At 34.7% G+C, this 15,958-nt stretch overlaps 1 protein-coding gene across 3 annotated transcripts in view; it reads left to right on the forward strand.

Annotated features, from left to right (window-relative positions):
• Nucleotides 1-15,958, forward strand: part of LOC140948469 (uncharacterized) — a 41,377-nt gene that overhangs the window by 10,076 nt on the left and 15,343 nt on the right. For all 3 annotated transcript variants that reach the window (XM_073397712.1, XM_073397710.1, XM_073397711.1), the window contains exons 2-8: nt 4,925-4,994; nt 6,835-6,873; nt 7,489-7,530; nt 8,836-9,482; nt 10,558-10,582; nt 14,153-14,203; nt 15,413-15,554. In XM_073397712.1, coding sequence (XP_073253813.1) covers nt 9,019-9,482; nt 10,558-10,582; nt 14,153-14,203; nt 15,413-15,554 — 682 coding nt within the window. In that variant the 5' untranslated portion in view covers nt 4,925-4,994; nt 6,835-6,873; nt 7,489-7,530; nt 8,836-9,018. The remainder of the gene's footprint in view (nt 1-4,924; nt 4,995-6,834; nt 6,874-7,488; nt 7,531-8,835; nt 9,483-10,557; nt 10,583-14,152; nt 14,204-15,412; nt 15,555-15,958) is intronic.

Here is a 15,958-nt window from a genome sequence, read left to right on the forward strand (position 1 = left end):
TGTTTTAATAAACGAGTGTTGTGAGGGGTGGATACGAAAGGGTACGCAGACCGGTGGTAAATTTGTTTATGATCAAGAACGATTCATCGATGTTTTTCAATGTTTAACCTTCTCCGTTTTTATTCACTGATTGATCAGCTTCCCCGAGTGTAGAACTGAGATGCGACTTTTGTGACGACCCCCCCTCGGAAAATGAACGCGAATAGGTTTAATCTTCGTCCAGTACGAGTTAAATGAAGAATATTATCCACTTTTTAATGGGCACGTTTTGTCGCGTTTGTTTTGCGATGTCTTTCAGAGGACCTCTTTACAGACAGATGTATTCACACGGACAAGCTTCCGTCATGTATTAAGACCTTTACAATCTTCATAACAGATCTTTTCCCTGAAATGGACATTTATGCAATGTAAATTGGTTTCTTTAGCCACGAGTTTTTCTTTCGTTTATTTTTGTTTGTTGCTCACCCCGGCAGGAAACGTTAGGGATTGTTAGTACGAAGAAGTGATCCCAAATCAATTATTTCAACTTCCTGAGTTTTAGGGAACGAATACATATATATATTTTTTTTATTTTAAAAATGTCCCGAAACCGCAATTAATAGTGATGCAGTGTCTCTTTAGAGCGTACATTTAGACACTTTCTTCCATTTCATATCAAGAACTGTTTATGTGGAAAAATGCTTTCACAAAATATGCTCATAGATTTTAGTATCTAAGTCCACATTTTGTGTTGAAAATATTTAGTTAAGAGAACATTAGAAATTTGACTTCTTGGCGCAAGCGTTGACATAGATTCTATACTCAGCTGGTCGCTGAATTAACTTCATTATCAACTTACTCGGCGTCGACATTAGCAAGGCGCTGTGAGTTTATCTCATGTAAGGCAAATCAAACAGGTTGCAAGCTTTTGACTAAAGTGGTGTTCAATGTGTTGTTGATTGGTTGTGGGTTAAAGTGGCACGGGAAAAAAATTTTTGGAAGGTATCTAAGGTCTAAAGTTATATTTTTAACAAGTTTATCAGAAAGGCCATTACTGAGGTTAAGACTGAAAAAGATGGCAAAAAATAGACCCAAAAGTTTAAAATTTGGGGATTTTTTGGTTGATTAAAAATATCAATCTGTTTTAGTTGTTACTACACCATTCTTTTCCATTTGTGAAAGCAATTAACCATTTGGGAAATTTTTCTTCCACTTTTGTTCACATTATATTTTTCATTTTTATTTAAGGTCTTGTCTTGCTTCCATTTTATAGTTCTGAAAATTCATCTCTACTGAAATTATTTTGAAATCTCCTCTGTACCCTTTGGAGGTACGAAATCTGCCAATGTTTGAATCCTAAATCTTTCTTGATGATAAATCCCTTGTCCCTGACCCGTTGACTAAATGGCCAGTTGCATAGTAAACAATTTTTTAAAAAGATAGTGCAGGACATATCTGCCAACCATTAACTGAGCCTCTGGTTTGGGCTCCTATAAAATGCAGTTTGATTGCAAAGCTGACACGATGACAAAGGCCAGTTTTAATGAGGCTAACATTTCAATTCACATAACTGGTGTTCTGTGCGAGGGTTTTTCTTCTGTCTGTCCCAAAATGATCTTTGGCTTACTTTACTCATATTTTGTTCATTAATAGTTAAAGTAGTGATATTATACTACCGACTGTTCATATGTAAGTGGGATCTAGTTAATCACCTGATCATGATGTTTGAATTTTATGATGACAGACAATTAATGTTTCATTAATACCGTGTTGTATTTATTATTCTTAGACCACTAGAACTTCCTAGAAAACTCAGGAAGAGAAAAAACGCCCTGTTTTTTGGGGGAGAAACCTAAGGGGTTCTGCTCGCTAGGTAGTATTATCAAGCTTTTTTTTTTAAATATAGTGAGAGATCTAGAACCGTGCTCATGACCAAGAGTAAAGATCAGACTCAAGTTGACAATTCCTAAAAAGGAAAAGAACAGAACCTGACCTAAAACAACTTTTTAAGAGAAATCTTGGTTACATGGTACTAAGTATGTTTTTGTGATTTGCTGTTGGGTGATTCATCATATTGAACAGGGTGATCTTTAACAGCAGTGTTTTAGGATAAGCTAGGTGCATATATTTTGAGCCTGTCTAATATTTCCCTGTGGTAATGAAAGCCAATGTTTACATCTTTTAACTCTGATGAGTCTGAAATAGTTATACATGTCAGCACTGAAAGGTATTTTTGCTCTTTAATTGTTTTTGAAAATACTGCAATCATTACACGAACTTGCACCAACTCTGAGCTAATTTGGAAGTGCCATTAATTTTGAGTGACTGACCCATGTGATGTTACAGCTGTATATATGTTGTGGTTCAATTTTATCCTTGGTTTAAATTTTATTTTCCTTTGTTTCAAAGTCATTATCATACATTACCATAACCCAAAACAAAGGATAAAATTGAACTACAACATATATAACATATTTGTATTTCCTGTGCAGTTTTTTAACCATTGCTCCAGTCTTTTGATGAATGTCCTTCTCTTAACTGATGTCTTGAAAATGTTTAAAATTCAATGTTATGCCTTTGAGTGTAGCCTTTTACTTTTCTGTCACACACAATGAATTTGGATCACTTTCATATCTTTGAGCATTAGCTCTGTCGGTGTATTACAGTGTTTGTTTGTGCTGTACATTTATCTTACAACATGTACATTGTTCCTTGACCGTTGGCTTATTATTCTGCTGTGATGCTGTGATGATATTAAGGAGAAATACTTCCTGGTGTACAAATATGTTACAGCTGGTAAATGTCATTGAAAACCCCTTAATGGTCAGCTTCCTTCAAGATAAGCTGATACTTGTTTTGAATCATCAAAATAAAATTTTATGATGTGGTTCTTCAGTTCCAATGCCCTTTTTCAACATGTTCATATTGGAAAATTAATTTACATGGTTTTAAGTTACAAGGATGGAACAGTCTTATCCTTTAAAGAGCATTCCCGCTAATTAAAGTTGCTGTATGGTTCCAGTTGGTCAAATCAGTGTCTAGGTGATTAAACTTTCCTTTTTATTGCCAATGCCCTGTCAGCCTGCATCCACTTATGTTGTAAATTAGAGCAGTTGTGTACTTGGAAGATACATGTGGTACGGCATGTTCACGCTAGAAATTGTAAATAGAAATTGTACCATCAATATTTTAAATGCTGCATTTATAAGCGGTGCCAATATCAAATGATTTTTATCATCATATTGTTATGCAGGGTAATTGAGGCCAAATATTATGGATTTTGTATTTTCTCCAGTTAAACTGAAGAGCGTAAGCATAAATGCACAGAACCTGTGCAATTTAGATGTGTAATTTTTTCATTGGTGTGTGAGTTATACTGGTAAAAAAAAAATCTGTTTGTTTGCAGAAGCAGTAAAATAGTAATTTAAAAAACTGGATTTATATTTTTAGATGGCCATGTTCTGCAAATATTAAATATAGCTGTTTTGTGGTCTGCTTCAAGTACTTTATCCTTGATTACCTGATGTGGCTCAATGGTGCAAGCTAATGTGCCTTTTTAAAATGTTGTATTTTACTAGCTTGGTAAGCTTTAAAAAGTAGTCTCTTGGGATAATAATCCTCATCTTGCACAACTTGTTTATTCTTTTTGCAAAGGGAATGTTAATGATTCAGTCCTTCTGTATAATTAAGAATAGATTTTAAGACAATCTGGTCTCAAATATTAGAAGTGTAAGTAATTCAAATCTCCTTTTTACCAAGTCACAATTTAGAGCCTTTCTTTACTTGTATGTTACTAGTGTAATTTATTAACCTTCCCTAGGATAAGAAGTTAGTTTAAACTGTTGTTGCGTGCAGTGATCATTTGGACAGACTTCTCCAAAATTGGATTAGTTCTTTGTAATGAGGGTAGCACATTCTGAAGCTTCTCAATAACCTTGCATTTAAAACAGTGCTTGTTTAATTAACTTATTCTTGTTTGCATCTGCATCTGTTGGTGGTTGCATGTATATGCATGTGAAGTTTAATACTTAAGCATCACTCTAAACCCCATTTTGTCAATGAAATTGGAATATGGTCAAATTTGTTTTATCATTTCTAATGAGCTTAACTGAAGCCAGAGGCCAAAGAAATAATTATCTGAGTCACTGACAACAAAGAGTGTCACAATACCAAGCTGGGATTAACTGTGGTAGAAGGCGGTGATGACAACAAAGATGATTGATATGTTCATTACGTTTTAGAAGCTCATTCAAGAAACAAGTTGTGTAGATACAGTACTCATCTGAAGTGTTGTTGAACCTCAATTACGTGGCCACCCTCTATTAAACGGCCGGTAATCAAAGTGCCAGAATAATAATTTATTGTAGAAAAGAGTTGTAAGTCAAACTTCTGTTAAGGGGCAACCTGACTGCAGCCACCTTTTGGCCATCCCTCAGGGTTCTCCTATTGTCATCACCTCTATTAAGCGGCCATCAAGCATTGATACACTTAGTTTGGCTATATTATGACTAAGGAAAATCTTTATATTTGTCCTACATGATTGTTTTGTCTTGCTAATTGTAAGCCCACTCAGTGAGAAAAACATCAGAAACTGTGCTTAACGTTTTATTTTACAGGGTTTATACTGTGTTCGTTTTCATTACAAAACTCAATAATATTTAAACCCTAGAAGCCATTTTTAACTTCTCATGGTTGCTCATGTGCATTGCTGCACAATTCCATATTTTCTTGACATGCCTTTTTTACGGAGTGTTTTAAATATATGTGGTCATATACATGTAAAAACACCACAAAAACAGGCCTAAAAGTAACTCACTGGGACCTATCATTTAGGGCAAGGTCTGCAATAAATTGTTTAATGAGATGTAGTTTAAAGCGGCATGTATTTGTATCATAGATTTTTCTAGGCAAATGCTTAATACCAGTTTGAATCTACTTTTTTCAGATTAGCTATTCATGAGAGGGAGAGGGAAGAAGAACGGCGTCGAAGGGCTAAACTGGCAAGGCAGCCATCGGTGAGTACAAAATGCTGTGATTTTTTATCTGTTAGATGTGTTGGTCCTTACTTCAAAAAGAACATCTCATACATTCCTTTTGGGCCTAACAGTGCAAGCAGTATATTGCTTGACCAGCGACAACCTCATCAATTGTGATTATGTAATCCTCTGTGGGAGGGATGAAAATCTTAACACATTTTAGTATTCACTACTTGGTTAGGGTCAGTTACCAAGTGTTTGCACCCCCCATGGATCAAACCTGCAACCTCCCACACTGCTGTCCATCACTTTGTCAATTTAGCTGCATGTCTCCCTGTCATGGGCAGAAAACTGGACTGTTTTTATATTGCTTTGTTTTGGGGTATGGTTGTATACATTGATGAGTTTGAAATGAAGGAATATAAAATTCATTGAAACCCAAAAAATACTTGAACAACCACAGTTAGCGATCAAAACAGAGTAAAGAAAATAATATAATATCTAATGTAATAATAGTAATTTTTACCATTTAAAAAATGAAAGTATTGCTTGTTACCTAGGAAACTTGGATTGATTTATACAATCTAACAGTGATAAATCTATTATGAAAGTAGTTATTTTGTTTTAGTTTTTCCCATGACACTGTGGTTATTTAAAATAATCCCTTAAAATGTAGAAATAAACTTTACATTTGTATCAAGCTTTTCATCTCAATCAACATTGTCTGTACCATTTTTGTGTTAAAAAATGTTAACCCTTTTAATTTGTCGTCCTCCAGGGCTGTCACTAAGAGTCGGGGGCCATGGATTTTCCCCAGCTATTATGAATGTGACCTCTGCCTACCTTTGTAGGAAAATAGAAGAAATATAGAACCAAACAAAATGTAATAATAGTAATTTTTACCATTTAAAAATGAAAGTAATGCTTGTTACCAAGGAAACTTGGATTGACTTATACAATCTAACAGTGATAAATCTATTATTAAAGTAGTTATTTTGTTTTAGTTTCTCCCATGACACTGTGATTATTTAAAACAATGCCTTAAAATGTAGAAATAAACAGCTTTACATTTTGTATCAAGCTTTTCATCTCAATCAACATTGTCTGTACCATTTTTGTATAAAAAAATGTTAACCCTTTTAATTTGTCGTCCTCCAGGGCTGTCATTAAGAGTCAGGGGCCATGGATTTTCCCCAGCTATTATGAACGTGACCTTCGCCTACCTTTGTAGGAAAATAGAAGAAATATAGAACCAAACAAAATCCCTAGCTGTTGGACTCCCCGCCTACTTGTATCATTAGCCCGGCAACTTGAAATTTTAATGACAGCTTTGTCTTCAGTGGAGAAAATACAATTTATTCCACCCTCTTTCCTTCTTTTGAAAGACAATGTCATTGCATGAGGAGAACTGATTAGTTTTTGTTAGGAATAATTAATACAAGTTATTAAAATAAGTCTCTTAATAGTTTAATAATGCACAGTGTTGAGTAACATAAAAGTTGCTGGGATACTGACACAGCGTAATAAAGTAGCAATTGCTTTGCATCATGTATGTGTAGATCCTTGTCCATATATGATGCTGCTACTGTTTCAGTGTACATATGCCTCAAAAGCATAAACAGTAAACGACTCTCTGAAGTTTTGGACCATTGTTTTGTTCCCAACAAGGTTTATATCACACATGTGGGGTGTTTTCATTCCTCCATGCGACAATCACCTTTGTCTTACAGATATCGGCGCTTTTCTTGTGGTGTGGTTGATGTAACACATTTCGCTCCACAGTCAATAATACTGTTTTGAAATGTGAAATTGCCCACTTATTTTCATGCTCCTCTTATTTGGCAACTAATGTTTAGTTTTTTTTTCTTCATATTTTTAGAACACTGGTGATATTCCCCTATTTGAAGAACCCAGAAGGGTATGTGTTATGTAATGTGTTAAACACCTAAACTGGATATGCGGAGTATTATATTACATGTACATTTCAATTTTGTCTTCTGACCATCAAACACAAACTCTGTGTTTGCTGGCTTGTTTCAACAAATGTTCTTAGCACTTTCACGCCCAGGATGAATATGAGTGTTGTAACATGGCTTTAACTTTTGAGTCTGTTGATGAAAACTTTTGGTCTGACCATTCAATTGACACCTCTTTGGCAGTTCTTTCACATGGTACTATTTGTTTTTCAGGTGATTTTATGAAATGAAATTTGGTAGTTTTGGTGAATTTTGACTTAGGCCCTGTCTGGGAGTGAATGGGTTAATACCCAATTAAAAAACTTACTTGAACTCAAACTCTTAGCAACTGTCTTTCTGTAACCAAAAAGGTTTGTTATCTGCTCTGGTGAAGACATTTCACATCGCTGGTGAAGTTCGAGCAATTTGAACAAAATATTCAATTTTACATCTATTCTTCAATTTGTTGCTCTGAGTTTAAAATTTTCTATGCTAAATAATGTTTTTCTTCTGTCTTCTGTAGTTGTGCTTTGTTTGTCTTCTCCAGTACTTATCTTGTTACTCATGTTGCTTGGTAGGTACAGCCATCAACACAGGATGCCCTCCAACAAAGAATTCAGGTACATTAGATAATTATTATCGTGTAAGTTCTTGTGGCATTAATCTTTTAGCTTTTTTATAGAAATCTGTTTATTTCTGTAACTCCAAAGAGCATGTACAACCAAAAATTGAGGCAAAAATTTGGTTTAATCTGTTTTGTTATCATTTTGTTAAATGCCAGTGAAGATGATATTTTTACATTTTCACAGAACTCAAACATAGCACTCACATTTTGTGTTTCCATATTGACCCAAGGCCAGGTTGAAGCAACACAGCATTAATGACTGCATTTCAGTCTTTGCTGTGCATTTACATTTGCCTTGAAAAAAAAAGATGAAAGAGAATCACAAGAAGAAACCTTCAAAGATAGAGAGAAAAAAGGCTTGTTCCCCCCAAAATTAATTTGAAGGAATCAGTCCATGAGGTTAAAAGCTGAGAAGTACAGTGTAAGGATCCAGCATCTTTAGGTTTTACTACCAAGAATAAATTTCGCGTTCCTGAAACATTTTTCTTGGGCACCTCATGCTACTGGTCAATAGCCCAAGGGTATCGAGGTGTAGGAGGTGTTTACATGTGGCCAATATGAGAACTGATTGAATTTCAGGAGAGCATAAGTTAATGTTTTGTCATTGACATTGAAATAGTTGACATGAGATCCCCTATTTCAAGGACTGTTTTCTATAATCCTTTTGTTGGAGTTTTGGGGTGGGGTGTGTTACTTAGGCATTTTTGTTTGTCGAGTGTTTACGTAAGTTCCCCTTTCAGTTGAAATTTGTCTTCGTAAGTCAACCTCAAAAAATGAGCAGCGTGCAAAGAAAGTAGTGTCCGATAGCCGAAACCTTTTGGATTTTGCTGTTCTCAACTTGCCAAATGGGAAAGTGACATTTTTTGAAATTCAAATTACAGAAAAACTGTAATCGATCCTGCTCATTAAATGTTTTTTTAGGGATGTTTGAGGGAGTACGTGCAAGTAATAGCTTGCCCAAATGGCAAGCTGTAAATTAAACAAACTTTCTTTGCACCTTGAATGAGTCTACCTTCATGTACTGTGTAAAAAAATGCAAAGAGCAGGAATACATTTCTTTCGTTTCTAAAGCTACATGTATTTAGAGGGTTGGGAGAAGGGAAGATCACCATTATGAAAGACTACTGAATTAGCATGTCCACATTTTAAGCTTTGAGTTGCTGAAGTGTAAACCACATTAGGTGTTTCAGGAAAGTACAGTCAATTCTCTTGTCACAAGAAAGCATAACAAAAAGCTACCGATCAGACTATAAAAACTGTCATCGATCTAAATTTCTTGATTACATGTTTGTTTCAATAGGCCACTCTGGGCAAATTTGACACAATAGCACCGTCTGTATTTCAAAATCAAAATCATCTCTTTGGCATCCCAATTTCAAGACTTCCTCAAACTCCTGTTGATGGCGAAAACAAGTTCAGCTTTGATACAAAGAGTAAAGATTACAAGAAAGTGTGTGAGTTTAAGAAAGCCAAGGCTCCCAACATGATATCTAACTACCAGGAGACTTCAAAAAGAACACTCAATAGCTCTAATGTCAAAGTTAAAGAAGAGGTCAATGGAACAAAGAATCACAAAGCCAATGGACTCTTGAATGGCTCTGGACATGGTGCCGCTAAATCTTCTTTGGTGATCAAATCACAAGACTCTGCTGCCTCCTCAAAGAACTCTTCTCTGTCAAATTTAAAATCTCCACCTGTTGCAGAAAAAAACTCATCCAAAGTGGATTCGAAAAAATTGGAAATTAAGCCAGCTGTTAATGGTGCATTGAAGTTACACTCCAAAGACGTCAAACTTGAAGAAAATTCAAAGGCTAAAGTTAAAGTGGAAAAGGATGGAAAGGCCAAGAGTGAAAGTGAGAGTGAGAACAATGAAGGTTCCAAAGGGCAGATGCTTAAATCAAATGCAACCAGCAAGAGTAAACCTCCTAAGATTAAGCTACCTGACAGGTACAAAAAGTGTTGGCATTAAAAGTATATTTGCGATGCTGTCACTGGTTTTCCCCCGAAATGACGTCTTTGGAACGACTGCAGAAATTCCTTACTGATGATGTGCACTACCCAGGTCTTGGTAGTGCTTTTAAATAGTTGTGCTATGAGGGAAATTATTTGGCTGCAGTTATCAGAAGCATTAACCAGATCTGGGTAGTGAAACATGTCAGCACCAGGGCTGTGCTCTAAGAAGGGATTCCAGTGCTCTGAAACTGTGAAATCCAGGGTGCCCAACATTATGTTTTTTTTTAAAAAACTAAGATTTTCTAGTTGTCAGGGAGCAAAAATTAGGCATCAGGGGCCATTGGGCTCTGGAAGAGTACAGCCTTGTCAGTATTGGATTTCTGCAGTCGTTCCTCAGGCATCATTTCGCAGGGTAACCAGTTGTGGCATCACAACATGTTTTCTTAGGCTAAGTGGGTCAAATGTGCAGGACTTGAGAAATTGAGTGAAAAGTATGAAAGAAATTTTTCTCTGCAATGTGTATAATGTACATTGTTGGAAAACAGCTTTACTGGAAAACATCACATAGATAGGGTAAACATTTGGTAAACCTACTGTCAGTCATAGATTTTGGTTCTTTTCCATCTAATAACATGACAGTTTTGATGGTCAGGATTAATATTTGGATTAATATTTATATTTTCTTGAGATGTTGCAGTTTTTTTTTGTAGGCCTCAATTCGAGCAAAACTTTTTGTGACTTTGCATATTACATATATGCTAATCATCAGCCAGAAAAATGTTTTGTCAGTTTATCAGCAATCCTTCGGAACTTGAAAATGATGTCAAGATGGCACTGAAATGTTCTGCATTTTTTAATATCCGTGTTATTTTTTACTTGTTTCTTTATACAGTACTGCTCAAAAGTAAGTTACCAGTCGCGTCTCCTTTCCTGAAAGATCATTCTTTATCACTTTTAACAGCTATAGTCTTATTAATTTTTCACATGTCAAATTTTCAAAATGGTTGTAATAACCATGGTCAACATAATTATGAACACCTGAATGATTATTCCTCTTTTTCTTCAACAGGAGTTTACCCACTGCTTCAGAAGAGGTGAGAAAAAGTCTCTTTCATGACTTCATGCATAAACTTTACAGTTTTAGGCATGGTTTAAGAGAATCATGGGAATGTGTTAAATTTGTGAAGTACTTGACTATTATTGCTACAAATCTCTTCCACAATACCGTTATGGAGCCAACGAAATGAGTGTTTGCAGAAAATGAATTACCCACATGCTCCCCTTTGGAAGATGAGGTTGGGGTTGGGGGTGGGGACTTCAAAGCTAAAATTACAAAAGAAAATTATGGACCTAAACTGGAATTTCCAGCAGGGTGGGGAGAGTTGCTGATGCTACAGTGCTTTGTTTTTTAGAACAAAGAATTTCTAGAATTGATAATAATATTATGGCCTTTTAATGTGCTGTCAATAGCATTACCTATCAGCATTTTTTTAGTTGAAGCCCTTGTACACTGATAAAGGCAGCACTTGACAAAAAAGAAAAACAACAGGTTGTGTATATTGTTATGATATATTAGCTGCAAACACTCAGGGCCAGTTTATTTACAATACAACTTTTGTATTTTTTCATTTTATAATACAGTGAAACCTGTATCAGGCAGACACTGATGGGACATTCGCTGGTGTCCACTTAATAGAGGTGTCTGCTGAATACAGTTTTGTTGGGAAGAGACATGAACATACTCAGTTATTTGTTCACTTAGTACAGTGTCTGCAGAATACGGGGTCTGCTACATGTAAATACAGGATTACCTGTAACTACATAAGACCATATCCCCTGTATCTAGATTGTTTTACTCTGGAATGATGCAGCTTTTCTTCAGTCATTGTGTTAGTTTTATAGAAAGACAGTGGTGATGCAGTGTGATATGACTGCCACTTTTTGGACATCAGAATAATTATTGTTTCCTAAAAATCTATAACCATATCGAATGGAGTGCAATATTTGCCCCTAAACATTGAATAATTGCTGAATATTCATGTAGCAACCCTGTTATGTTTTGTTATTAAGTCTACTGTGTTGTTGTATTGCCAGTCCTTTTGTGTTTTCTTGTACATATTGTTGATCTTCAAGACTCAAGTGTTTTTGTTGAATTTGTTTTTTTTTCGTATCCTACCTCTTAACTTGATAATACATGTATAGCCATAAAGACCAGATTACGGCAAAGTTGCAAGAAGTTCATAGCCACTTAAAGGAAGTTTTGGAGATCAATCGATATCTTGTTAAGCGTGATTGTCATATCTGTTTTCTTTTGTGGTTCACATAGGTAGAAAACAGCTTTCAAATATTTTGTTTAGCAAAAGCGATAACTTTGTTGAATTTTCACCAACTACTGAAGCTGTTGAACTTAAAAATTAATAATTTGAAGTATGTGAAAAATCACAACTCTTGACTTGTAAATTTTATTTACTTCCTAAAAAATAATTATTTTTAGAAGAAAGCTCATACACTTAAATGTATGGTTATTATAAATATTGTATCCTCAATTAATTTTATAAAATAGTACCTTTTATCTGCATTTGTTTGTAACTTTTGTATGATGTGTAGATTTTTATCCAGTGAAGAAAGTTCACTGTCTAATTTTTTGCCTAAAACCTTTCAATATCCTGAGAGTCAGAAAGTTTTAATTTCAAGAAAACCTGAAATTTTTAGCATTGAAAAGTATATACTAACAGCTCTATTGCAAAAGTTCTTCTAAGGAGTTTTCAGCTGAATGCTCATATCAGGATTATTAAGTCTGCAAACTGAAATAAATGTAGAAATCTCAAGGAAAAGGATTTTGCCAAACTTGTAATACATCAAAGAGGCACTGTGAGTGGAGAATGGCTTTTATAGCAGCAGTTTGTCTTACACCAATGTTATCATGTTTTACTATGCTAGGATTTTTAGGTCGATTCCTGTGTGGGCAGCTGCTATATTTAACTAGTGAATGATTATTTTTGGATGGCAAACCCCCTCAGAAGCTAAAGCTTAGAGGCCTGTTTAGAATCATTAATCAACTTGACACCGCACACAAATCATAAGCATTGTCTTTTCAAATGTACAATGTAGTAGATTGTACTCTTACAAAACCATCATAAAGTCGGAGAGATCTCATATTGATTGCAATTAATTTGGTTTATTTTGGATGAAAATCTTCTAAACCTACAACACATACAGCTGTAGCAGATGCTAGCTGAAAATTTAATACTTTTTGCATCTTGAAAATGAAGAGATCTGATCTGATCTGTTGTAAACATTCTCATTTATTTTTAATTTAGCAGCAGCATATGAGTGTTTTAACAATGTGTTTTAATTCCCTTTAATGACAAAAATTTGTGTTTTTTTTTATGTTCACTTGATTTATTGAGTATTCTGATTAGCATAATAAACAAGATGAAATGTTCTTAGCTCATTTGAAAATATAGTATTCAACCAGCTGAGTGGATCAGAACTCTATTTTAATTAAACCAGATCGCTTTTCTTTGTGAAATTAAATGTGTGCAAAATGTTAGCTGATGATAAGAGTTCTTGATTAGTGCTGAAAACTGAACTCAATGATAACATTTGATGTAGTTGCCTTTTCTTGCTCATGACAAATATGTTGCTCTTCCTTAACTAATCTTCGAAGGCAATAGTCATGTGCCTTACAACTTTAAAGCTTTTAACTTTTTCCTTATCAGTCATGCGGCTTAAAAGTTACTGAATTAAAATGCTGAATTTTCACATTAATGTCTAAAAAGACCACTGGGTGATTGACCAAAGGAGTCTGTGTACATTTTATAAAAAGTGAGGTTTGCCTCAAATACACAAAGAAGATTTGTTACAAGAACCAACTGGGACAACACTTTTATTGCTTCAATCATCCTTGGTTTGTTTTGTAGCTTTCAGAGAATCAAGCTCATTTCTAAACTTTGAAGTCAAAACACGAAAATGCGTCTTAATTTCACTTTTTTTTTTTGCCTTCAAGATATAATTTTGCAATCCATCCATTATCAGTGCTACCAAGATACTCTACAATATTGACAGCGCTCTAACCAATAGCAATTCTGTTGTCATTTTAGTCTCAGAGGCAGGTGCAGAGCATAACCTATCAAGTTAATAATTACACAAAACTTTACATTACCATGCCACTTTCATCAGTGAATGCAATACCCTGTGTTTTCTGAAAAGGTTTTTAATTTTTACATTGTGGGTTCATTTTTTATAGAAAGAAGGGTATCCTTTATCCTCTTTCAAGTGCTCTAACAACTGTCTGGTATTGTGGTTAGATATTTTTAAGCCTAAAAGTTATTTCTTCGTAGAAGAAAACTAAGTACTCAAGAGAAAAAGGGCAGCTGTTTTAGTGAATAAGAGATAACTAGGACAGGAATCTGAGTTTTTAAATTTCCTGTGATTCAGTTACTGTTTAAAAACTGTCAAATGTACTTCCTTTTTTCATTGATATCTCTCTTTGAAAGATTTTAATTGGAAAATCTAGCCCTTGCTGGGTGACTATCATAAAGTAAGGGCCACATTTTCCTGTGGTTTATCAGTATATGAGCACATTTGGTTATATCTAAGTTAGTTACTCTATGATTTTACTTTTAATTCTTTAGTAACTCATTTTGTTCACTCCCTTTCAGGAAGAAAATCATTCTGTGAATGAACCTGCCAATGTGGAAAAGATTATTGCGGTAATAATATCCTTACTGTCATTTTTGGTACAGTGCCAAACAGTTTCCCTAGCTCTATTAGAGAGAGAACAACATTGAAAACCGTTTGAAAACTGTCTTGGTTAGTTTTGTCCCCAGACTTGCATTTTAGAGACAAACTTGAAGATTTTTATGATTAATATTGTGTACAATAGGTAGCTTTGCCATTTTAGTTGCTGATCAAGTTTTGTTGATTGTAATTCTTCTAATGGGGGAATTGAAAGTTTGTAGTTTGGTTGTGAGTAAATGCTGATTTGCATTTTTGTGCCTTGCAATTAATGGCATAGAGGTCAATAATTACAGTGTATTGCCAAACAGGAAATCAGTTTATTTTTATGAAGTTTTCCATTTATTGTAATAGGGAAAGGCAAAACAGTCTCACCCCATTACCAATATGAGTTGTTCCATAGTGTGAAAATTACATTTTTGACATTCTGTAGTCCTTTAATGTGAGTGTTTTTTACAGAATGAGGAAGAAGAGACCAGCTGTGGTTCTCACTTTTGAGTTTGTCAAAGAGATCCTATGGCATGGTGTTACAGTCTATAATTTGTTTGTTTGTTTTCTATTTAAAAAAAATAGAAAACGTTTTTTGTCTTCACATAACCTGATATAAACACAACAGGGTGTGGGGAGAATTCAAGACAGTTATGCAAACCTCAGACTTAGTTGAGGGTACGCAAAACTTTTCAAGATATTGTCCCGAACCCTTCGAGTGTTTATATCACGCCATGCAAGCACAGAAAAATGTTTTCTATTCCTTTTTATAAAATAACTTTCCCTAGAAAAAGAAGAAAAACTCTTTGTTTGTGGCAAATGAAAGGGAAATGGTTTGTAGTCATTTATATCATTGTACAAAAAATTTGGCCAGTTCTTGTTTGGCAAAAGAGAGGCTTTTATTTTCATTCAAAATGCAGGCTGATGCCAAAAAACTTCCATACAGCATGTTTGTACAGATTTTTCAAGTCTCAAACCTCAAAGTTATGGTTGAATAGAGTAACTTGTTGAGTTTTTAGCTCAAAACTTCGTTCAAAATTGTGGTTTCCTGATCAGTGCCTGCACAGCAAAACATGTTGATGCTACAATTGTGTTTACATAAACTCATGCAAACACACTCGTAGGGTAATAAGAGCATAAGTAATGTTGTAGTTATTGTATGAAAAATAACATAAGTTTTTTTTTCCTTTCTAAAGGAAATGCAACAGGTTGCCCCACCTCTAACCGGAATTCACACACCGAACAAGGCAGGAAATTCAGTCTTTGCATTTGGACACCGAAATATCACCCATGAGAGCTCTGTACCACTGATTGGAACATCAAAGAGAAAACCTAGCGGTATGAGATCTTAAAGTACAGTTCTATTTTATTCAAAGGGGTTGTGTCATGTCTGTCTAGTTGATTTTGTTAATATTGTCAATTACACTTCCTTAGTTCTATGCATGGGACTTAACGTCAGCGAAGAAATTACTTGTAAATAACAAATAACAAATTAATGATAAAATTTATGTCTTCTCAAACATTATATCAAATGCCATGAACAATAAAAATGAAATTTGAAAAACTGTTAGACCAACAAGTTTTCAAAACTCACAATTACTGCAATCTGTTTTCTTCTTCTTTGAGTTTGTCTGTTTGTTTATGTGTATTTGACTTGTTCTTTTTTTTCCTTTGATGGGAAAATAGGTTCGAGTGAAGACTCTTTTTAACAGTCTGCAGTTTGAATTGAAAAGATCAAAATA

The sequence above is a fragment of the Porites lutea genome, chromosome 9, assembly GCF_958299795.1.
Source record: "Porites lutea chromosome 9, jaPorLute2.1, whole genome shotgun sequence".
Lineage (NCBI taxonomy): Eukaryota > Metazoa > Cnidaria > Anthozoa > Scleractinia > Poritidae > Porites > Porites lutea.